General features: G+C 36.2%; 1 protein-coding gene across 1 annotated transcript in view; it reads right to left on the bottom strand.

The window, feature by feature from the left end:
- Positions 1-26,165, bottom strand: part of CDK17 (cyclin dependent kinase 17) — a 42,923-nt gene that overhangs the window by 6,129 nt on the left and 10,629 nt on the right. Inside the window, exons 4-12 of the mRNA XM_068972111.1 lie at positions 22,669-22,794; positions 11,146-11,202; positions 10,113-10,227; positions 9,274-9,368; positions 8,884-8,946; positions 6,510-6,633; positions 4,298-4,418; positions 2,105-2,202; positions 1,512-1,617 (exon numbers count right to left, since the gene is read on the bottom strand). Of these exons, the coding sequence (XP_068828212.1) occupies positions 1,512-1,617; positions 2,105-2,202; positions 4,298-4,418; positions 6,510-6,633; positions 8,884-8,946; positions 9,274-9,368; positions 10,113-10,227; positions 11,146-11,202; positions 22,669-22,794 (905 nt within the window). The remainder of the gene's footprint in view (positions 1-1,511; positions 1,618-2,104; positions 2,203-4,297; positions 4,419-6,509; positions 6,634-8,883; positions 8,947-9,273; positions 9,369-10,112; positions 10,228-11,145; positions 11,203-22,668; positions 22,795-26,165) is intronic.

A 26,165-nucleotide genomic window follows, 5' to 3' on the forward strand; every position in this document is an offset into this window, starting at 1 on the left:
GTAGCCTTTCCCTTCTCCAGGGGATCTTCCCTGGAGAAGATCAACCCAGGAATCAAACCCAGGTCTCCCACATTGCAGGCGGATTCTATACCAGCTGAGCCACAAGGAAAGCCCAAGAATACTGGAGTGGGTAGCCTAGCCCTTTTCCAGTGGATCTTCCCGACCCAGGAACTGAACCAGGGTACCTGCACTGCAGGCGGATTCTTTACCAACTGAGCTATCAGGCTACAGATAAGCTAGGTGCTAAGCTCATGAAGAATCTGCTTTAAAGAGCTGCAACTTTTTACCCTGGACATTGTAACAGCAAGCAATATATATATGACAAAAACAGGATTTATGCTTTTATGCTAAAAGTTTAACACGTTATATTATTCTTCCTTCTTAGGAAGCCTACTTAGAATGTTACCAGTTAGTTTAGTGACAAGGCTATCAAATCACATAAACACTTTCAAAATAGTTTTGGCACCAGAATGATCTTACTCATTATCCCTATCTTGAGAATAAATGGAACTAGAGTATGTTATGTTGTGAGCAATGTGAATGGCTTTTGATTAAAACAGATATTTGCCTTATTTGGTATCTTGGTGCCCTTTTCACATCTATTTTTTCTTAAGATGAAAAAATAAAAAGGGGGTTAGTGATTCTAACATTACTTACAGAAATGTAATACATTCCGTAAGTAAAAACATTCTGACTCAAATTTTAATGGGAGTCTTAGATGGATCTGAGGTAGGTCTGTAATTGGATGGGCAACATATAGGATATGAAGGGTCAGAAAGTTCATATTCTTCAAATACAAATTATCATTAACACTGGCCAAAATTATGATGGGTCATCCTGTATGAGAGCCAAGATTTTGCCTATAACACATTCCTAAGTAAACATAGAATGTGCGTGCTCAGTCGTGTCCAACTCTTTGTGACCCCATGGTCTTTGTAGCCTGCCAGGCTCCTCTGTCCATAGGATTTTCCAGGTAAGAATACTGGAGTGGGTTGCCACTTCCTCCTCCAGGGGATCTTTCTGACCCCGAGACTGAAACCCGTGTCTCTTACATCTCCTGCCAATGGCAGGCAGATTCTTTACCACTACACTACCTGGGAAGCCCAAAATATAGAATAATTGTGTAGAAAAAATAAATTTCATCATGGTCTTCACAGTACTGAATTAGGCATAAATCAATGTTTTCTTTCTGGGAAAAGGAACAACCTACATAAACCCTAGAATTATAGAATATATATATACTCTATGCTCATTTTATTTATAGTTCAATTCTGTGGACTTACATAGTTTGGTGATTCTTGGTCATTGAATTATAAAATTAATTTGACATAGGAAGAAATTAAATTCTAAAATATTTAAGAATTGTGTATGTAAATCAAGTATTTTTCCTGAATCCTTACCATGACAAATGGTTCAAGACTAAAAAGAAAAAAAAAGAGAGAGACTAAAAAGAATTAAAAAAAAAAAAAATACTGTGTTCCCCCTTTCACATAAAGAAAGAAAAAAAATACCTGGGTGCATGGTTAATTAGAGGCTGCGGTTTATATTTTGGAAAGTTGTAGTTCTTGAACTCATCATTTGAAGAAACACCTGGCCAATTTTCCTGAGATGGAGTTCCTGAATTTAAAAATATATATACTTATAAATATATAGAAATTTTTATACAGGCAAATATATATAGGCAGAACAAAAGTGTCTTAAATAACAATTTATATTTAGTAGATAATTTGACTGTTTCAACTAAAATTAGAATGACAGAAATAGTAAACATACAGACTTCTTTTCAGATTAAGCAAAGATTGCACCAAAAGGATGCCTATTGACATCTAAGCTAAAATATTTCCTAATAATGTGCTAAAAGTCCCTTTCCAATAATATTTCTCTTCTGTTTCTTCATAGAATCATTGCACAGGTAGAAGTCAGTAAATAAAAAGGAGAAGTTATCTAGAAGGATCTTTATCTTAACATGGAAATTATAATTCTTCTAACAGCTATTTATGTTAGTCTCAGTATCGAATTTATAAATATATATTTGAAAGATGTAGTCATATCCAGCTACTCAATTACAGGTAACAAATCACTGAGAAGAGAGTTCTTCTGTTACCTAGCAGTCGGAAAATTAAGTGCAGTTCATCTTCCACAGTTGATCCTGGAAACAGAGGTCTTCCAGAAGCCATTTCAAAGAAAATGCAACCAACACCCCTATAAAATATACCATTAAAAAAAAGATGAGTAATCCATTTATATATTATTAAGCATAAGAATCTTTTCCCTAAGGCTGCCCTTCTGGAGAATTTTGTACTAGCCTGCTAGAAAATCTGCAGATTTCTTTCAGATATAACTAAACTAACTTGCTAACATTTAGCTTATCATCTTCCATACTTCTATATCCATTTTCCCCATTTAAAGTGTCCAGCCCTCTTCTGCATGATCCCTGAAGAATACCACTAACCATAGCTAATAGTGATTTAATGCTTACTATGTGTTAGGCAGTGGTCAGCAGAGCTAGGTAGAAACAAATGATTCAAGATGTTTTTATGTAGGAAGCAGAGACAGAGCTCACAGATGTGGGGTAAAGTGAGTGAGAGTGAGTAAGACACAGAGAAAGAGAGAGAGAATGTGTTAAGAGAAGGAAGAGAAATGGACAGACGCTCACTAGATACTGTCTTCACCTGTGTGAAGACATGAGTTTAAGATAGGAGTCCTTCCTTTAAAAGACTCACAACCTAGCAATTACATATATATATGTGTGTGTGTGTGTGTATATATATATATAAATTATTATACAGAAGATTAAATAATGGAGCCACTATGGCAAACAGTATAGTAATTCATCAAAAAATGTAAAACATAATTGCCATATGATCCAGCAATTCCACTTCTAAGTATATAACCAAAAGAAAAGCAGTATCTCAAAGAGGTATTTGTACACTCATGTCCACAGCAGCACAACAGCCGAAACGTGGTAACAACCCATCTGTCCATCAGTGCATGAATCAATAAACAACATATACGTACAATGATTATTCAGCCTTAAAAATGAAGGTAATTCTGACACATAAAAAAGTCAAGTATCTATCTTCACCAGAGATAAACCTTGATAACATTTATGCTAAGTAAAATAAATTAGTCACAACAAAACAAATACTATATGATTTCACCTATATGAGGTACTTAGAAAAGTCAAATTCACAAACCCAGAAAGAAAAATGGTGGAGGGAGAGGGAAATGGAGAGTTACTATTTAGTAAGTACAGAGTTTCAGTCTGCAAAATGAAGAGAGTTGTGGAGACTGACGATGATGGATGCACAGCACTGTAAATGTACTTAATGGTAAATCTGGTTATATATATATTCCCAAAATTTAAAGAAGCTTAAAAAAGAAAAAATGTTTCACAATACAAATTATATAAACGTTCAACCCAAGACAACAACAAAACAAAGTATATGATTTATCACTACACAAAGAGTACTTGCAGTAAGTGTAACCACAGTTCAAGGGAAAAAATTAGCCATGGGAGGCTAGGTTATAGTCAGGGAGGATTTATGAAAAACTATGTTTTGAAGGCCCTAGGCACAGGCCTTAGACAGAGAAACAGAGTAGTCATTCAAGACATGTGAACTGGTATGAATACAAGAGCAAAGCTGGGAAAGCCCAGGTTATTTATGAAATATAGTAAGTAGCCATTTGGCTAAATGGAAACATCTACACTGAGTAGTCTGAAGTAAACTGAAAAAGGTAGAGACGTTTCATGAAGATTATTAAATACCAGGTTGAAGAACGATACCCTATTCTATAACAGGCAGTGAATGTGGAAGCAGCAAATGTGTTTGAATAAAGGAGTGTCATGATCAAAGTGCCGGGTGAGGAAGATTACTATTGTATTTCACTATTTCAAGATCAACTTAAAGCAAGTGGGTTTTGGTGAATATTAAATGATGATAAAAATAATAATTTTGTACCAGACACTCTTCAAAATGCTTTATATAAATCAGCTCATTTGGTCTTAACATTATTCACAGAACAGGCTTTTAAAGTAGTTATTGTTATAATTCCCATTTCCTTAATTGAGGAAACTGAGGCACAGGCCAGTAATTTCAAAAAGGTTATATAGTTATAAGTGATAGAATTGGTCTTTAAACCTAGGTGATCCTACTTGCCAGCACTCTTCATCATTGTTTATATTGTCTCTCTTTAAAATAACATCTCCTTAAAGCCAAATACCAATCAGTATGTCCTGTGTTAATGGCTACATTCTTTCAAAATTATAAATGGCAATAACTATGCACATATTTACCACATGTCAATCTGTGTTGAGTACTCTGAGGAACCCAGAAGCACATCAGGCGGCCGGTACCAAAGTGTGACAACTTCATTTGAGTAGGTCTTTGTGGGAACTGACTTGGCTCTGGCTAGTCCTTCACAGGGAAAAGAAAACAATTAAGAAATAACTAGAATGTATTTCTCAGTTCATATGACAATGACTGCAGTCACAAAGATGCCCGAGATGATTACTCTATACTGTTGTGAAGCTTAACAAAATTCATTTTATGAATTTTTGAGTGTGTACCGTCTTGGGTCAGCAAATCTTCATGTAATTAAACTAAATAATAATAATTACACAGTCAGGGACTATGTTTACTTTTACGAGTGAATGCACCTGGCCTCAGTATCTGGGCTAATCGAAACATAAGATATCTTCCTTCTAGCCATGATTATGCCAAAATTACTTCCTACTTCAAGTTAAATTAATGCAAAACAGGCCAATGATATTAAGATAAACTGTACTTCTTACAGTTATAGGCTTATTGACTTTTAACCTGATTACAATTTTCACTTGCTGTACCAATTCTTACCAAAAAGCATGAAGTTACTGGTCCATAATCCTGTTAAGTTTTATTAACAATTCCCTTGCAGAAGTTTTTATTTAAAGTTTTCTTGGAATGAACTACATTGTCGTTCTGTACTTCTTAAGTTTTACATTATATAGTTAATATTAAAATACAATGAACCTGTCTTTGGATATTATTAGTTGCTGTAGACAACATGTGCTATTCCTTTGCCTGTTGAATATGAAATTCACTGATTATCCAGATATAAAGGCAAGAGCTTGCAACTTTCTCTCTTGAGCCACTAATGTAAGAGTTGCTTTTATTACCCCCATGCCTCCAAATTCTTATCACCTAAAGAAGTAACTTTTTAAAAGATATCTGAAGAAATATAAATTTTAACATATATGAAGAATTGATGCTTTTGAACTGTGGTGTTGGAGAAGACTCTTGAGAGTCCCTTGGACTGCAAGGAGATCCAACCAGTCCATTCTGAAGATCAGCCCTGGGATTTCTTTGGAAGGAATGATGCTAAAGCTGAAGCTCCAGTACTTTGGCCACCTCATGTGAAGAACTGACTCACTGGAAAAGACTCTGATGCTGGGAGGGATTGGGGGCAGGAGGAGAAGGGGACAACAGAGGATGAGATGGCTGGATGGCATCACGGACTCGATGGACGTGAGTCTGAGTGAACCCAAGGAGATGGTGATGGACAGGGAGGCCTGGCGTGCTGCGATTCATGGGGTCACAAAGAGTCGGACACGACTGAGTGACTGAACTGAATACTTCATTTCAAATAGGGAATAATTCATTCACAGGCTGTGATTTCTGCTATAACTATTATATCTGATTAAAATCCTAAGTAAGAAAAATGTCATAGAAGGATATTTTAACTGTTAAACCCAAGTGAAACCAGAATTTTTAAAAAAAAATCAGCCAGTATTCATAGTATTCTCATTTAGTTTAAGGGCTAAAGGATGTAACTGAAATAACGTTGACACTATTTTATTTAATTACAGATTTTATTCGACCATCCCAACTTGGTAAAATAAATTCAAAATTTTTTGATAATTAGCAACTTTCGGATTCCTCTTCCTGATATCATACTGGGTTATAAGGGGAAAAGGACAGGCTTCACATTTGCTATTCCTACACATACAACCTCAAAGCAACTGCAGCTGTAGTTTCCTCAGTACCTTTTTCTTCTCCTCCTGAGAGAATTCTAAACTATGGTACTTGCTCAAACAGGCTTCTGGTTCAGTTCACAATTAGATTTGCAATACTAACATAAAATGCAATAGACAATAATTTCATCCAAACCAAATTAACTAAATGTGACATGGTATTATTATATAAGCCATTTTCTATTATTAATGAAAATGTCTATTTATATGAGTACTTCCCTGATTACAGGAAAAGTAGAATTTTCATCTAGATCAACAACAACTTTATACCTTTGGAGATCCCCTGAAAGGGTCTCAGCACGCTTAGGGGACTATGGACCACTTCTGAGAACCTGTGATGGTTAGCATTCACTAACATAACTGACCACCAAAATTTTCAAATATCTTCCAAAAACTTCCAAACTCACATAAAAGCAATCATACAGTGTCAACACTTGTTTTTTCTTTTAAACTTAACCACCTGGAACTATCTATAAATATTTCATACATTCCGTACCAAAATCTGCTAGCTTTAATTCTCCTTTTTCATTAATGAGGAGGTTCTGTGGTTTTAAATCTCGGTGTAACACCTTTCTTCTGTGGCAATATGCCAAACCACGTAGAATCTGGTATAAAAACAGCTATGGAAACAAAACACAGAAATTAGTCTTACAGATAATAAGACATACTTTGGTGTAAGTTATGGTAAACAGAAAAGCAACTGGCCTAGAACAGTCAAAGGAAAAAAGGAACCATCTCCTTTTCCTTACATACTTATCTAAATTTTACAATTCATTATTCTATTTGAAACATCTATTTTTTAAGTGTGAACGAATGAAACTTTATCTTAGTAGTAACAGTTCACTTGTTACTGAAAATGATTTTAAATAAATGTACCTCATAAACTTACAGGTCTACTAATTAGGTTTACAGTTTATTTATGAAATTCTCACAAAACAATCTTCTACCATTACCCAACCCTCCGCCCCCTGAAAAAAAAACTGATGTGGGACAAAGCCTTTAATATAAGGCACTGGAGTTGGTGGTTTTATGAACATTTTCAAGTGTCAAAGAGATCAGTGCTGCACAGCTCTGGCAAATTATGTGCTATAAAAATAACCTAAAATAACCTAACCCAGCTTCTATCACCCACCTCCTGGGTACTTTACTTTCAGCACCTCCCACTCAGCCTTCAAAACCTGCTATGATTCAGAAAAGGGATTAAGCACTGTGGAGCTCTGAATGACTCTTGGAAAAAGGCAATTCCTATAAGGCTAATGGTAGACTTTTTCGTTGTGGATTTTGGTGGAAAAGGGAATATGAAACACAGAAGGTATTTGATTCTTTGTGGTTAACAAAAAAGAGCCTCAAGTCCAGAACATTTAGGAGTGTACCCTTGGTTTTCTTGGAAGGTGAAAAATAGCTTTAGAACTTCGAGAATAAGCCAAGGCAGCAGGTGAACAGTGGGCTGGAAGAAACTGTAATTAGCAGAGCTTCTATACTCTACGTATTTGTATTTTGAAAACTCTTAAATTATTACGTCCAAATATTCTCATTACTTTTTATGTTTAACAGAGAATAAAATACTTTTCAACTTAATTCAGGCATGTAGACCTGGCTTACGACAAATAAACTTCTCAAATCTTAGTCAAATTATGATAATTAAGGACAACTTTATTTCCAAATTACTGATAATATGACTGCAGGAAAAACAACATAAAAGCCATAAGCAGAAGTAAACATAAATGAGATTCACAATGCCTTGCCAAATAAAACATAAAATATGATGAGAACAATTCTCATAGAAACTATATGGAAAAGAGACTTAAAACTTAAAGCCCTATTCTAAAATTCCTAGCAATCCATATATTTTGAACTATTTTATAGTAAAAGAAACTGGTTCTCCTTTATAACAAACAACTATTTAAAAAAGTATCTTAAGTTTAAAAGTTAGCATCTATAGAACTGGAACTGTCGCAAAACCACAGCTGGGACAGCCTATTTCCAGAACAGTCTCACGAACCATTGAGTGAGTTTGGATAAACAGATCTTTGCTAAATTTGGAGTAAATCCAGTCAAAGAAACCTGCTGTAAGAACACAACTGTATCAAGGGTTTTTACCTGATCTTCCTTTTACTTTTGGGCTTTATCTGGCACAAAGTTTATGTCAAACTTTTCTATCATTACTTGCATCTTCACATATTTTTCAGGTAAGAAAACATAATTATCTTACTTTCCCTCTTAATAGTGCACAATGGTATTTCCAGCCTAGTATTCATAATACCTATGTAGCTTCCTGACCTTACTCATTAGATTAGCACCTTCAAAAGTTGCTTTATAATTAAATACCATTGTAAACATGAGGACTTTGCCATTTAAAGGAGGCCCTTTGCAAAATGCACTGTATCATTTTCATTTACCTTAAACATTTGGATTCTGATAAAACAGGCTTATTGTTATCTTTCTAAGCAGAATATACCTGTAAATGTATTCTATATATATCCAAGAGAACCAATAATACTGTGAAAGGAAATGTCAGAAGACTTTTCTGTTTTGAAGTAGAAAAAGGTTAAAAGTTTATTGAAGGGCCAAGCAAGGAGAACAGGTGGCTCCTATTCAAAAACCTCAAATTCCTCCGAAGTACTTATTAAAAATTTTACAATGAAGTAGTTCTACAAAAAAGGTCTGATTCTAGGAAATACTATAGTATAGCAAACAGAAGTTCTGAGTAAATGTGTTCAGACAACCTCAGCTTATTTAAAATGCATAACAAAAAATTCCGAAGCAGAACAGTTATGAGACTGGCGTATTTCATTATGTAATGCAGTGCAGTTTGTCTCTGCTTAAGTGTTCGTCTCTAAACACAATTTTAAACGACACAGTAAGCTTACCTTTACATTGTGCATACTCATGATGTTTCCACAGTCATCCATGTACTGTTTTAGATCTTTATCCTGAAAAAAATAGAGCACTATGTGATACATAGTTTTGAGAAGGCATGACATTTACTTAGTTTTTAAAAATAAGTTTGCTTTTTAAAACTGAAGTATAGTTGCTTTTCAATGTTGTGTTAGTTTCTGGTATACAGAAAACTGATTCAGTTATACACAGGTATTAAATATTGTTTTTTAAAAAAATTAGTTGTTTTCTGAAGAAAGATCCTGAATGTACCATACATAATTAAATGCTAATAACAAGAATGTCCCTGGGGCTGTTAAAAAATCCAATCTGTATGTTTTATGATAGCAAAATTAAATACTGAAGTTTTATGAAATGCTTACCAGATACTCAAAGACCAGAGTCAAAGACTTGTCTGTATGAACAATGTCATGTAAGGTTACTATATTTGCATGCTTTAGATCCTTTAATAGTGAAACTGCAAAACAGGAAGGAAAGCCAATTATTTAGTCTGTGGTAGCCAGTCTTTTAAAGAACCCTAAGTTTAACATACAAATGCCTGAATTTAGGAGTCTCTTAAAACAATCCAAAGGGATCTGTAGTAGAAATTTTAGAAGAATTTTTCCTTTTCTTTTATGGTACTGGGTTTGATATTTTTAATACTTCTAAATTATTCCCTATACTACATTAATACTCTCCATAACATCCTTTTTTTCACTCAAATATTAACTTATTGAGACTGTCCCAAGATATGTTTTCTTCTTCCAAACTGGCTTATCAGTTGCCTCAAACCATTTTCTGGATAATCCTTTTAAAAAATGGTACCATTATAAAAATATATTTGCATTCTGTATACACTATTTATGGCCAGCTCTTTCCCCATGCACCAACATTTCCCAATGGCAAGTATTTGTCTATGACAGTAATCTTATGACTTCCTAGTATTTCATCATAAGCTGTATGATAATATATCTAATCCCATTTTGTTAAATATTTTAGCTTTAGATATTGCTTCTACCCCCAGGGCCTCATTTTATTGTATTCTTTTTCCTCAACGAGATGCCATTAGTTGTGATGGCATATTATTTTCCAGTCATGTATTATTTCTATACCTGAGCTCTTTGTACTTACAAAAAATGAACTCTTATTACATAGCTTTGGTTTTAAAATGTTCTATATAAATTTCATAAAGCATTCTGCTCACAAAAAGTACTAATTATACCTTCTCTTATTGCTGTGCAGGGTGCACCTTCTTCATGTTCCAACCGGATCTCTTTCAAGGCCACCAAATTCTCTGTCAATTTACTTCTTCCTTTATATACTGTTGCATATGTACCCTACAAAATATATTTTGCAAGATACATGAAAGTAGCATGAGTCTATATCATCAATACAAGAAAGAGCCCTAACTAAATTTCTAATTTTTAACCATGTGTTAAATTCCATCTTGCAGAGAAAACTCCACCATGACTAGTCTTGGTTTTCCTACAGCTAAGAGGACTTTCAGTTCCCTGTGCACAGCTTCCCTACTCTTACAACCCTTCAGAGTACTTCAAAAGTAAAAACATAAGAAGAATATTTAATTTAAAAGTATTGTATTAACTATAACTACAATGGTATGTGAAGATTGAGGAAATTAAGCAAGAAAACTTAAGGTGAAAACTGAAACTGTAACTAACGTATTATTAAAATTTTACCCATTTTCAGATTCTTTTAATGGTAGAGCTCTCCTTTAAAAACCAAATGTATTCTACAGATATCTTCTATCGTTGCGAAGACAGTTCTCAAACTCCCTTAAGGCTTCCCTATTAACTAATTCTATTATTTTCTTCGCACTTTATCACTCTGGGAAGCAGACCAGTTCAAAACTAGTACTAGTAGCAAGTTCAAGAAAACCTTGAATTTCATTTCAAGAAAATGAGCCAAGAATTTCCTTAACCTTTAAGATATGTCTTTAGCTTTACAGATAGTATTTTTATTTTTCACAAGTTAAAACACATGGAATTTCCCATATGACAGCATAGTCACAGAGTACCAAGGAGCAAACTAAAAGATAGATGCCTATTTTGTTACCAAAAAAAGCACAATATTTTGTGCATCAACAAAAGGTTACAATGCTATTTTAAAAATTCATTTCTTCTCACACTGATGGAATAATTTCAAGAATTGAAGGGTATTTCCTTCTAACATTCTATTGCCTTTATAGGACAAGATACAATCTTTTAGGTGATGATAAGAAAAATATGTTAACTTACCTCTCCAAGCTTTTCCAATTTGATGTAGGTTTCCATTTTTCCAAACCCAATTTCTGACTGAAAGCAAACAATTATAAATTTAGTATTCTTAAAATTTCAATACTTCTCTGCCTCAATATCTGAAACTCTCCTGCTCTGGGAATGTTTTGGAACAGACAAATCTGATTAAATAGTTGAACATCTGTCAAATTTAAAAATTGGAACATTTAAAGGCTCAAAAACAAAGTTCACTATTAAAACTGTCAACTCATCTTTTTTACAAATCGATTAACATTCTGCTTTGAAAAATTTCTGTTCTACCTTAAGACTGAAATTTTAAGATATCACAGGCATTTTAGGATATAAAAGGATTTTATAAAAGGTAACTACATGATTTAACAAAATCACAAAATAAACAATTTTCCTACATATTTTCCTTCATCAATCTTATGTTTTCCCTAGGAAGGGCTGCAAACAAAACACTTTTCCCATCGAAATATAGTAAGACAGATAACTACATGTCATACTCTATGATAAGTCAGGAAATGGCTGACACAGAAGTAATATAAGTCTCAATCAGTCTCCTCCATCCCCCACAAAAGGCTTTAAAAGTGAGTTCTGAAAAGCATTGCTTTTAAACCTTGAGCTTGACTATTTTGTACAGAGTCGATAAATGAGGTAGATGGAATACTCAAATATGCAATGGAAACCCAGTATTTAAAAAGTAATTTTAAAAAAACCACCTAACACAAAAGATTTAGGGTAAAAAACAAAACATTAAAAAATTTAGAGACAGAGAGCAGAGATGGGGGCAAAAGTTAAAAAGAAGAGAATAAGAATTTTCTTAAATTCCTTTCTAGTATCCCTTTTGTAGATAGTGGAAAGGGGAACAGTAATCTAAAACTTCACTTATCAGAGTGACACTAATGCCCTTAAGTAGCCAATGAAAGGAATAATGTTCTTTTATATATAACTCTTAAAGGTGCATGCTGGATTATTAAATTCTATGTCAAATTCTGGAGGTTCAGATACACTTTTTCTGGAGGTGTTGAACAAAATAAAAATGATACTCGACAATTTGACTTAACATCACTCACCACTTGAAACAAAAAAGGTAAACTGCCCAAAACTGATAGTCAAAAGTATCAGGGGCCTCTCAAAGGAACTGTTGTACAAGGAACTTTGTTACAAGACATATGTATCACTTTAAAAGCCATGAGGAAAACTGCATATTCAATGGTACTCATTCAATTTTGGTAAACTAATAAAAACTGTGGTCACAGGTGGTACTGGTGGTATCACTGAAGGACTGAAAAATTGCGTCTCTCTGTGTATTCTTAAAGACTTTTTCCTATATATGGTATTTTCAAAAAAAAAATTAAATAAGTGAGATTTTTGGAACCCATCATGATCCATACGCCCACACACTATTTTATATATGACTGACAGATATTAAGTCCTTATTCTCTATTGTCAATAATTATACAGGATAATGAAACTACAATAGACAACACTTTCCAAATACAAATAGGAGTTTTTTAATTTTAATATGGGAAATGTGGCAAAGAGACCACCATTTGATACACGAGGACCTGATTCTGAATCATCTTTTGATTTTGTAGTTTTTCTATAGTCTATTTACATACAATCTCACATAACACTTAAAAGATCTCACATAAACACTTTAAAAAGGCTAACTGCCAAGGTCACACAAACTATGTTACAGTGTTTATTTTCTTATACCTATTTTCTAGAATTCAGATGATTAAATTCACAAACATGGAACTATTTTGACATGAATTTCAAATCTCACCTCATTTTTTATGAAGGAAAAAGAACAGCAAGAAAAAATGGAAACTAGTATGAATGAAATAATCAATGCCCCCCCCCCAAGATGTAATTAAAATGTCATCACCTGTAACAGTGAGAAGTACATAGAAAAATATAACTACAAGCAAGGAACCTTTTTTTTTGCCACACCACGTCTTGTGGAAACTTAGTTCCCCAACAAGGGACTGAACCACGCCTGCAACAGCAAAAGTACATTGTCCTAAACCACTGGACCACCAGGGAATTCCCTGGGAAATTTCTCTTATTAGGAGTTGGGAAATTTTCTTATTCCCTTTTTTAATCTTAAGTGAATAAATACTAGAATGTCCTTATAAGATCATGTATACTTTTCTCTAACGGTGGCTTTCACAAAAATGCTAAAGTTTTCTTTTTAAAGAGTGGATAAATGAACTACAAACTCAAGACTGTAAACACAGTACTGATGTAGAGATTATCGTATCATATAAAGTATACAAGGAATAAACTATAAGAGAATACTCTTATAGTTAATATAAGAGATGTATTAACTATACAGCATAGCATCTATATTAACATTACATGAAATATTAACATTAAAAAGAGGCACTCTTTAAACAGTGAAATTTAGTGAGATCATTAAAATATATTAAAAGTACGCTTTTCAAAAAGAGGGTAAATACTGGAATTGTCTGCCACAACCCAATTAAACAGGTTTTGAATTGGGTTGACGACATTTTAATGATTCCCAACCTTCAGGATTTAGTAATTACATCCAATTTACTGCTTAACTGAATCTTTGTATGGAATTTCTAGAAAAGTTTGCTTGCATTTTTATCTGCTGAGCAAAACAATAGACATAATGACTAGCTTGTTGACACACTCTCCTACGGAAATTATTCAGAGGACAGAAGACAAAGCTCATTTATTCAACATTTACCAGGCATAATGCTAGGTACTGGGGATAGAGTGAAGAAGACAGATATGATTCCTCCTCTCATAAGTTCACAATCTAGACTGACTTTCACCCTAGATTATTTTAGAATATTTTTAAAGTCTAATAAAAACAGAAATAATAGCTGTATGATTGAAACAATACACTTTGCATTTTAATACAATATAAAATCTTAATTCTGCTTCAAATGAAGATAATTTTTTTCGATACTTCACTGCTCTAATACTTAGCTTTTTGGAAAACCAAACAAACTCCTGTTCAAATAGCTCTTATAGCCGAGTAATATTTCACTGTTAAGTCAGAAAGAGAGAGACAAATACTATATATTAATGCATGCATCTGGAATCTAGAAAGATGGTACTGATGAACCTATTTGCAGGGTAGCAATGGAGACACCTAACTTCCCTGGTGGCTTAGATGGTAAAGCGTCCACCTACAATGTGGGAAATCCAGGTTCAATCCCTGGGTCGGGAGGATCTCCTGGAGAAGGAAATGGCAACCCACTCTAGTACTCTTGCCTCGAAAATCCCATAGAGTGAGGATCCTGGTAGGCTACAGTCCATGGGGTCACAAAGAGTTGGACATGACTGAGCGACTTCACTTTCACTTTCAATGGAAACACAGGACATAGAGAACAGACTTCTGGACACAGTGGGGGAAGGAGAGGGTGGGACGAATTGGGAGATTAGCATGGAAACATATACATTCAGTTGATTTCAGTCGCTCAGTCGTGTCTGACTCTGCAACCCCATGAATTCCAGCATGCCAGGCCTCCCTATCCATCACCAACTCTTTGCATCAGGTGGCCTAAGTATTGCAGTTTCAGCTTCAGCATCATTCCTTCCAAAGAACACCCAGGGCTGATCTCCTTTAGGATGGACTGATTGAATCTCCTTGCAGTCCAAGAGACTCACAAGAGTCTTCTTCAAAACCACAGTTCAAAAGCATCAATTCTTCGGTGCTCAGCTTTCTTCATAATCCAACTCTCACATCCATACATGACCACTGGAAAAACCACAGCCTTGACTAGACCGACCTTTGATGGCAAAGCAATGTCTCTGCTTTTCAGTATGCTATCTAGGTTGGTCATAACTTTCCTTCCAAAGAGTCAGCGTCTTTTAATTTCATGGCTGCAATCACCATCTGCAGTGATTTTGGAGCCCCTCAAAATAAAGTCTGACACTGTTTCCCCATCTATTTCCCATGAAGTGATGGGACCAGATGCCATGAACTTCGTTTTCTGAATGTTGAGCTTTAAGCCAACTTTTTCACTCTCCTCTTTCACTTTCATCAAAAGGTTCTTTAGTTCTTTGCTTTCTGCCCTAAGGGTGGTGTCATCTGCATAGCTGAGGTTACTGATATTTCTCCCGGCAATCTTGATTCCAGCTTGTGCTTCTTCCAGCCCAGCGTTTCTCATGATGTACTCTGCATAGAAGTTAAATAAACAGGGTGACAATATACAGCCTTGACGTACTCCTTTTCCTATTTGGAACCAGTCTGTTGTTCCATGTCCAGTTCTAACTGTTGCTTCCTGACCTGCATACAGGTTTCTCAAGAGGCAGGTCACGTGGTCTGGTATTCCCATCTCTTTCAGAATTTTCCACTGTTTATTGTGATCCACACAGTCAAAGGCTTTGGCATAGTCAATAAAGCAGAAGTAGATGTTTCTCTGGAACTCTCTTGCTTTTTTGATGATCCAGCAGATATTGGCAATTTGCTCTCTGGTTCCTCTGCCTTTTCGAAAACCAGCTTGAACATCAGAGAGTTCACGGTTCATGTATTGCTGAAGTCTGGCTTGGAGAATTTTGAGTATTACTTTACTTAGCATGTGAGATGAGTGCAATTGTGCGGTAGTTTGAGCATTCTTTGGCATTGCCTTTCTTTGGGATTGGAATGAAAACTGACCTTTTCCAGTCCTGTGGCCACTGCTGAGTTTTCCAAATTTGCTGGCATTTGAGTGCAGCACTTTCACAGCATCATCTTTCAGGATTTGAAAGAGCTCCACTGGAATTCCATCACCTCCACTAGCTTTGTTCATAGTGATGTTTTCTAAGGCCCACTTGACTTCACATTCCAGGATGTCTGGCTCTAGGTGAGTGATCACACCATCATGATTATCTTGGTCATGAAGATCTTTTTTGTACAGTTCTTCTGTGTATTCTTGCCACCTCTTCTTAATATCTTCTGCTTCTGTTAGGTCCATACCATTTCTGTCCTTTATCGAGCCCATCTTTGCATGAAATGTTCCCTTGGTATCTCTAATTTTCTTGAAGAGATCTCTAGTCTTTCCCATTCTGTTGTTTCCTCTATTTCTTTGCATTGATCGCTGAGGAAGGCTTTCTCATCTCTTCTTGCTATTCTTTGGAACTCTGCATTCAGATGCTTATATCTTTCCTTTTCTCTTCTCTTCTTTTCACAGCTATTTGTAAAGCCTCCCCAGACAGCCATTTTGCTTTTTTGCATTTCTCTTCCATGGGGATGGTCTTGATCCCTGTCTCCTGTACAATGTCACGAACCTCAGTCCATAGTTCATCAGGTACTCTCTCTATCAGATCCAGTCCCTTAAATCTATTTCTCACTTCCACTGTATAATCATAGGAATTTGATTTAGGCCATACCTGAATGGTCTAGTGGTTTTCCCTACTTACTTCAATTTAAGTCTGAATTTGGCAATAAGGAGTTCATGGTCTGAGCCACAGTCAGCTCCCAGTCTTGTTTTTGTTGACTGTATAGAGCTTCTCCATCTTTGGATGCAAAGAATATAATCAATCTGATTTTAGTGTTGACCATCTGGTAATGTCCATGTGTAGAGTCTTCTCTTGTGTTGTTAGAAGAGGATGTTTGCTATGACCAGTGCGTTCTCTTGGCAAAATTCTATTAGCCTTTGCCCTGCTTCATTCTGTATTCCAAGGCTAAATTTGCCTGTTACCCCAGGTGTTTCTTGACTTCCTACTTTTGCATTCCAGTCCCCTATAATGAAAAGGACATCTTTTTTGGGTGTTAGTTCTAAAAGGTCTTGTAGGTCTTCACAGAACCGTTACCGTATGTACAACAGACAGCAATTGGGAATTTGCTGTGTGACTCAAGGAGCTCAACCCAGTGCTCTGTGACAACCTAGAGGGGAGGGGTGGGGTGGGGAGGGAGGTGGGAAGAGGGTTCAGGAGGAGGGAGGGGACATATGTATACCTTTGGCTGATTCATATTGATGTATGGCAGAAATCAACCCAATATTGTAAAGCAATTGTCCTCCAATAAAAATTTTAAAATAGTTCTTATATAGTAAGCACATGAAAGTGAAATAAAATAAAAATAAATTATAATTTATAATAGCCTTCCTGTAATTTCGAGTAACCTGTAAGTAGCATTGATTATTATAGGGAATTTCTTCGTTACTTTGGTCTAAGAGTATAAACATTCTACTAAAGTTATAAAGAGGTATTGCATGCTGGCAATGCAATTCTAAATGAGCTTGACAACAACTAAGACATGCGCAATAACTCTATTAGATGCCATTCTAAGAGTAAATGTGCATATAAAACACACGGGAGGCAAAGACAGATTTTTCAGTTATCCATTTCCCGCCTTGTGAGATTTACCAAGTTACTGTTATTGATAGAAATGTCTGTCTACTCAGGTAGACTGGGGTAGGTCAACTGAGAATCTCTATTCTACTTGATCATTTGTCTTACAAAATATTACCTTACCCCTGTCCATAATATGCCATAGGTAAATTAAATTGTGGATGAACTTTGAACCTCATTTCCACACCATAAAATCACTTCTGAAAGACATCAGGACTTGATACCCTATTTTCTCACCTGTCCTTAGAAATAACGGCTATGTATGATCTATACTGGTAAAGCCATGAATGAGAAACCCAAAACTTAATGTTTAGGAAGAGGCATATTCTTAGAATTCATATAACCTAAAATTCAATAAAATGAGACAAACTTTCCTATATAGACTTAGTTTACTAAAGTTGCACTTAACACTCTTACGAAATTTCCGTGGGGCATGCCATCACTGTAAGTGTAACAATGCTCTAATAAATCACGACCTGTCTATGGGCTTTCCCACTAGTCATTAGTTTAAGCATTTTAAGAGTTAGAATATTCCATTCCTTATCAACTATAAATGAATATTAAATAACACTTTACCAATCCAATCACCAGTATCTTTAAAATAAGACAGAACGTCTAAATGTAATGTAGTGTCCTAGATGGGATCCTGGGGATAAAAAGCTATTAGTGAAAAACTAGGAAAATTTGAATAAAGTATGGAGTTTAGTTAATAGTAATGTACCAACATTGGTTTCCTTTTGTGACAATGTACTAAAGTAATGTAAAATGTTGATAATAGGCATAACTAGGTATGTGGTATACGAGAACTCTCTATATGATCTTTTAAATTTTTCTGTAAATCTATAACTACTCCAAAATAACTTATTAGAGTAGAGTTAGTATAGCTATAGGCAGATTTGCACATTTGTAATTCAGAAAATGAGAGGGTTTCTAGTTAGTGGCTTCTCTCTTCTTGCTCGTGTAGTGGGAAGAGGTCATCTGCTTCGAGTGAGAGAAGAATTAACCAAAGAAATACAATAGGGTAGCCAAACGATACTGAGGATCCAACTGAGCTTGATGCTCTAAATTCTACAGAAGAACCAGTCAGCCCTACTGTATCTTCACCAGAAGTGAACTCAGACTTGTTTCTTACCTCCTACTCAAGTGATTTATGTTATTTTTACTACTCTACTTATTATACATTGCAAACTGAAAGTACAAAAATAAACATGTACACATTGCTATATTTAAAATGGATAACCAACAAAGACCTATTATAAAGCACATGAAACTCTCAAGGTTATGTGCCAGGGTGGGTGGGAGGGGGGTTTGGGAGAGAAGGGATAAGTGTATATGTATGGCTGAGTCCTTTTGCTCTTCGCCTGAAACTACCACAACATTGTTAACTGGCTATACCCCAACACAAAATAAAAATTTTTAAGTTAAAAAAAAAAGTTTATCCTTTTAGAAAGACAAAATTTTATATTTTGTCTTGAAACAAAAATGTTTTTAAGAGTATATCATCCATGGAAACATAAGCTCTAACAAATGTGAAGAGTATTTTCGTTTTCCCATCTCCTTTCCCCGGATTCCCTAAATCCCTCCCCTTCACATATAAACCTAGGGTATTAAGAATAATTTTCTAATATACTTCAAAAGAAACCATGACTTTAGTTAAAAAAAAAAGATAAACAATGAAAAGAATGATGAACCAATGAAAACCAAAACAGAGCTGCAATGATTACTATGAAATCGGTAAGCCATTTCAGATTAAAAAAACAAGGGAATTAAGATAGGAACTTTCAACACAATGAAAACTCCAGTCACTCAGCATTCATTAAAGGGCACTGTTTTCCTTAATTTCATATACACTGAAAAAGATAAGTCTTAGATGATAGCTTTGGCGATTAAACCATACCTTTAGTCCCAAACTGAATATTTACTAATTCTAAAATTTATCCTAAGTACCAATCTTTAGTAAAACTTGATAACCAAAGAACACTTTCAACCTGGTAATTAAATGACAATGTTATGTTAATGAAAATGTCTTAAGCAGTGATGTAAAACTATGATGATCCATAAACCAATACCAAAATCAAGCTTTAACCTTACTGTATACTAGTGAACAGTGAACGGTGAAAGTTGCTCAGTCGTTTCCAGGCCAGAATACTGGAGTGGGTAGCCTTTCCCTTCTCTAGGGGATCTTCCCAGCCCAGGCACTGAACCCAGGTCTCCCGCATTGCAGGTGGATTCTTTACCAGCTAAGCCACAAGCGAAACCCAAGAATGCTGGAGTGGGTAGCCTATCCCTTTTCCAGTGGATCTTCCTGACCCAGGAATCAAACCAGGATCTCCTGCATTGCAGGCAGATTCTTTACCAACTGAGCTATAAGGGAAGTCCCTATTGTATACTGGTGAATGTCAAATAATAATGTGCTCATATTATACAGCATTAGGTAATTTTATTCTTTAGAAAATGCAACCAAAATGGAAGTTGTTGGCAGATAAAAATATTCCACGATACAATATATAAGAAGAAGATAAAACAACTGTTAGTGACACAATACTCATCAGTGGCTCCTTCTTCAGACCCAAAGTTTAAGTGGGTACTCAGTTCAGTCACTCAGTCGTGTCTGACTCTTTGTGACCCCATGGACTGCAGCACACCAGGCTTTCCTGCCCATCACCAACTCCTGGAGCTTACTCAGACTCATGTCCATCGAGTTGGGGATGCCATCCAACCATCTCATCCTCTGTTGTCCCCCTTCTCCTCCTCCTTAGTACTAAGTGGTTCCTGAGTCCTGAGTATTTTATCTTTACACAGTCCCTAGCATCTGGGCTCTACTTTCCATTTCCACATGACTACCACATCATCCTTAACTATGAATTCATTTCCTAATTCATTTCCCTGCCTCTAGTCTTTCTCTTGTTCTATTTGTTTACACTTTTCCTGAAGCAACAGCTATGAAACAAAAATGTGATTATGCCAGCCCTTGTTTAAATAAATGTCTCTGAGGTCCCTCTTTTTACATGGGATGAAGTAAACTCATTGGCCTGACAGCTGAAGCTTTTTAAAGTCAACAGCAGGGGTCCCCAACCTGTGAGGAACCCAGCCCCACAGCAGGAAGTGAGCGGCTGCACAGCAGGAGGTGAGCAGCAGGCAAGCAAAGCTGCATCTACCACTCCATCACTCACATTACCTCATGAACCATCCCCCCAGTCCTGTCCATGGAAAAACGGTCTTCTACTAAATTCCTCCTTGGTGCCAAAAAGGCTGGGGACCGCTGGTCTAGATCTATCCTATCCTTTCAAGGCTTATTCTTTAAAATTATTCCATATCCACACTTCATACCAATTATAATTTCTCCAACATACTCACATTCTCTGGGTTTTACTACATGAAGTTTCCTTTGCTTAGAACACTCTTCTAATAACTGTCAACTTGACAAAATTCCTACCCACCTTTTTAAAGCCAGCTTAAGCACTATCACCTCTGTAAGCCTGTGATGTGCAAAGACATTTCACTTGCTCTTTAATTGTCCCATAGCACTTTCTATACACTTCTACATAGAACTAAAGTCATCCAAAAGAGATCCTCACATACACAATCACCTGAATTTATGTCAAGATGACACTGCAACAGGGAAAGCTATTCTTTCAAAAAGCAGTGCTGGGTCAACTGCTACACAATAGGAGACCAAGATACATAACTGAAAAGAGCCTTTTATACAGAATGTATAAAGAATTCCTCAACAATCAATCAGAAAAAGGCAGACAGTCCAACAGAAAAGAAATAATAAAATTCAACAATTAATTCAAAGAGGATATTTGAATGGCCAATAAACATTAGAAAGGTGTTCAACTTAAGCCATCAAGAAAATGAAAAATAAAACCACAATGCCTGAATGCTCAGTCAGATCTGACTCTCTGCGACCCCACAGACTGTAGCCCATTCCTCTCTGTCCATGGGATGTTCCAGGCAAGAATACTGGAATGGGTTGCCATTTCCTACTTCAGGGGAACCACAACGAGATAACACTATACACTCATCAGAAAAATTTAAAAGTTTCTTTGAAAAAGAAGAAAACAGTACCAAAAAAAAATCATGGCAAGCAACTAGAATGGGATGTAAAATGGTATAATCACTTTGGAACCAACTTTGACAACACCTAGAAAAGCTGAACATGTGCACACAATTTACCCAACAACTCCACTCCTAGGTATGCATCCAACAGAAATGCTTACATATGTTAACCAAAACACATAATCAGGAATGGTGATATAAGCAATATTTGATAATAGCCAAAATTAAAAATAACATAAATGTAAACGTTCATCAACAGAAGACTGAATAAAATATAGTATACTCACCAATGGAACACCATGCAACAAAAAGAACACATGAATAACCTAACTACATGCAATAACCCAAATGAACTAACACTAAGCAAAAGAAGTCGACTGCAGAAGAATACATATTGGTGTACTTCTATACATAATAGGATATTTTTCTATACTATACATATAAACTTGTATGTATATATATTTATATATATATTTGTGCAATATATCTTATTTGTATAAAATGTATTTTAAGCATTTGTATATTCATAATTACATAAAGTTCAAAAGTTTAAGAATAATCAAGAAAAGAATATCAAACGCATTTTTAAAATTAATAAGAATGTATGTAAATCAAGATGAAGTCTTTCTTTATATTAAACACTATAAACATAATCAAAACAATGAAAAACATAAAGGTAAAACGAATCTCTGGCATTAGAAGGCAGAGATAATGCCAAAGTAGAGGAAGGGAGGGTGGAAGTGAACAATGAAGTGGCAGGGTGAGTTTTCTGGAATTTGGGGGATTTTCTTTTATTTATCTGGATACAAGTTACACACGTATGCTAACTTCACAAAAATTCATGAAGCTCTACAATTAGGTTTATGTACTTTTCTGTGTATCTAGTCCATATTAATACATACTTATATACCTGGTACATATTTTGTACATCTAGTATGTATCAGTAAAATTTACCAAAAAATAAACCTAAATTCTATTCAATATAGCATCTTTAAAACGTTAAGGGAAAATGACAAAATCCAGAAAAGAATATAATATACTTTAGTTATTAACAATATAAAAATTAATATAAAATGTTTATAACCAGAAAATCCAACAACCAGATCTAATATAGTAGGTATAGGAGACTTAAAAACTTACTAAGGAAGCTCTCCGAGACCTTCGGCTCATGGGTTGATCAAATGGTGGACTGTTTATCTGCAACTTTTCAAGATACCCGTCAGGTATTCTGATATCTGCAGGCAGTGATAACCGCTTATTTAAATCCTTTTAAAAACCAAGAAAAAGAAGATCTATATAGGTAACCACAAACAGAGACAACAAGGGCATTTGACTTTTTAATTCATAAGCTCTAATATATTAATGCTTAGCAATCAGTTAGCTATAAACGTTTGTCACAATTACAAAGGTATTTACATTAATTATAAGCAGATTCTTTACAGTCTGAGCCACTAGGGAAGCTGTATGTAATATACTGAAAGCAAATGTATTTACGGTAAGCAAAAGTATACAATGCAATTTTAAAGAAATGATGTTCTACAACTGAGTTGAGTGCCTACATTGAAAAAAATCACCATGGAATTAATTTTAACATTATTATACCATATCAGTTCAGTTCAGTTGCTCAGTCATGTCCGACTCTTTGCGACTCCATGAATCGCAGGACTCCAGGCCTCCCTGTCCATCACCAACTCCCGGAGTTCACTCAAACTCACGTCCATCGAGTCGGTGATGCCATCCAGCCATCTCATCCTCTCTCATCCCCTTCTCCTCCTGCCCCCAATCCCTCCCAGCATCAGAGTCTTTTCCAATGAGTCAAGTCTTCACATGAGGTAGCCAACGTACTGGAGTTTCAGCTTCAGCATCATTCCTTCCAAAGAACACCCAGGACCAATATCCTTCAGAATGGACTGGTTGGATCTCCTCGCAGTCCAAGGGACTCTCAAGTGTTTTCTCCAACACCACAGTTCAAAAGCATCAATTTTTCAGCACTCAGCTTTCTTCACAGTCCAACTCTCACATCCATACATGACCACAGGAAAAACCACAGCCTTGACTAGATGGACCTTTCTTGGCAAAGTAATGTCTCTGCTTTTCAATATGCTGTCTAGGTTGGTCATAACTTTCCTTCCAAGGAGTAAGCGTCTTTAAATTTCATGGCTGCAATCACCATCTGCATTGATTTTGGAGCCCAGAAAAATAAACTGACACTGTTTCCACTGTTTCCCCATCTATTTCCCATGATGTGATGGGACCAGATACCATGATCTTCGTTTTCTGAATGTTGAGCTTTAAGCCAACTTTTTCACTCTCCTCTTTCACTTTCATCAAAAGGCTTTTTAGTTCCTCTTCACTTTCTGCCATAAGGGTGGTGTCATCTGCATATCTGAAGTTCTTGATATTTCTCCTGGCAATCTTGATTCCAGCTTGTGCTTCTTCCAGCCCAGCGTTTCTCATGATGTACTCTGCATAGAAGTTAAATAAACAGGGTGACAATATACAGCCTTGACGTACTCCTTTTCCTATTTGGAACCAGTCTGTTGTTCCATGTCCAGTTTTAACTGTTGCTTCCTTACCTGCATATAGGTTTCTCAAGAGGCAGGTCACATGGTCTGGTATTCCCATCTCTTTCAGAATTTTCCACAGTTTATTGTGATCCATACAGTCAAAGGCTTTGGCATAGTCAATAAAGCAGAAATAGATGTTTTTCTGGAACTCTCTTGCTTTTTTGATGATCCAGCAGAGGTTGGCAATTTGCTCTCTGGTTCCTCTGCCTTTTCTAAAATCAGCTTGAACATCTGGAAGTTCACGGTTCACGTACTGCTGAAGCCTGGCTTGGAGAATTTTGAGCATTACTTTACTAGCGTGTGAGATGGTGCACTAATTCGTGTCTGACTCTTTGCAACCCTGTTGACTACAGCACGCCATGCTCCTCTGTCCTCCACTACCACCCAGGGGTTGCTCAAATTCATGTCCATTGAGTTGATGATGCTAACTATCTCATCTTCTGAATCCCTCTTCTCCTCTTGCCTTCAGTCTTTCCCAGCCATCAGGGTCTCTTCCAATAAGTCAGCTCTTCACATCACTTGGCCAAAGTACTAGAACTTCGGCATTATCCCTTTCAGTGAATATTCAGGGTTGATTTCCGTTAGGATTGACTGGTTTAATCTCCTTGCAGTCCAAGGGGCTCTCAAGAGTCTTCTCCAGCACCATAATTTGAAAGCATCAGTCTTCACCGCTCAGCCTTCTTTATGATCCAACTCTCACATTCAAACATGACTACTGAAAAACCACAGCTTTGACTATACAGACCTTTGTTAGCAAAGTGATGTTTCCACTTTTTAGTATGCTGTCTAGGTTTGTCATAGCTTTTCTTCCAAGAAGCAAGTGTCTTTTTATTTCATGGCTGCAGTCACCATCTGCAGTGATTTTGGAGCCCAAGAAAATAAAATCTGTCACTGCTTCCACTTTTTCCCCTTCTATTTGCCATGAACTGATGGGACTGGATGTCATAATCTTAGTTTTTTGAATGCTGAGTTTCAAGCCAGCTTTTCCACTCTCCTCTTTCACCCTCATCAAGAGGCTTTTTAGTTCCTTGTTTTCTGCCATTAGGGTATTATCATCTGCATAGCTGAGATCGCTGGTATTTCTCCTGGCAATCTTGATTTCAGCTTGTGCTTTATCCAGTCTGGCATTTCGTATAATGTACTCTGCATATAAGTTAAATAAGCAGGGTGACAACATACAGCCTTGTTGTACTCCTTTCCCAATTCTGAACCCGTCAGTTGTTTCATGTCCGGTTTTAACTGTTGCTTCTTGACCCACATGGCCTGGCGAAGGTATTGCATAACTCAGTGAAGCTATGAGCCATGCCATGCAGGGCTACCCAAGACAGAGAGGTTAGGTAAAGAGTTGTGGCAAAACAAGGTCTACTGGAGGAAATGGCAAACCACTCCAGTATTCTTGCCAGGAGAACCCCATGAACAGCATACCATATAGTTCAGTTCAGTTGCTCAATCGTATCTGACTCTTTGTGACCCCACGAATTGCAGCACACCAGGCCTCCCTATCTATCACCAACTGCCAGAGTCTACCCAAACTCATGTCCATTGAATCGGTGATGCCATCCAACCATCTCATCCTCTGTCATCCCCTTCTCTTCCTGCCCTCAATCTTTCCCAGCATCAGGGTCTTTCAAATGAGTCAGCTCTTCACATCAGGTGGCCAAAGTACTGGAGTTTCAGCTTCAGCATCAGTCCTTCCAATTCAACACTGATTTCCTTTAGGATGGACTGGTAGGATCTCCTTGCAGTCCAAGGGACTCTCAAGAGTCTTCTCCAACACCACAGTTCAAAAGCATCAATTCTTCTGTGCTCTGCCTTCTTCACAGTCCAACTCTCACATCCATACATGACGACTGGAAATACCATATAGTAGGAATAGGCAAAGTCTACCATAAAATGGGGTTGGTTTGAATAACTAATCATGTGGATACTGCATGATTTTGTGTGCACACAGTGAGATAATTGAAATATTTTATTATTGCTATGTCAGTGGAAACAAGTAAAAGGTATTTCTATTTAATTATGTGAACTGAGAGAAACAGAGATCTTGCCTATATTATCACACCAAGAAAC

Source organism: Capricornis sumatraensis, chromosome 4, assembly GCF_032405125.1.
Source record: "Capricornis sumatraensis isolate serow.1 chromosome 4, serow.2, whole genome shotgun sequence".
In the NCBI taxonomy this organism is placed as follows: Eukaryota; Metazoa; Chordata; class Mammalia; order Artiodactyla; family Bovidae; genus Capricornis; species Capricornis sumatraensis.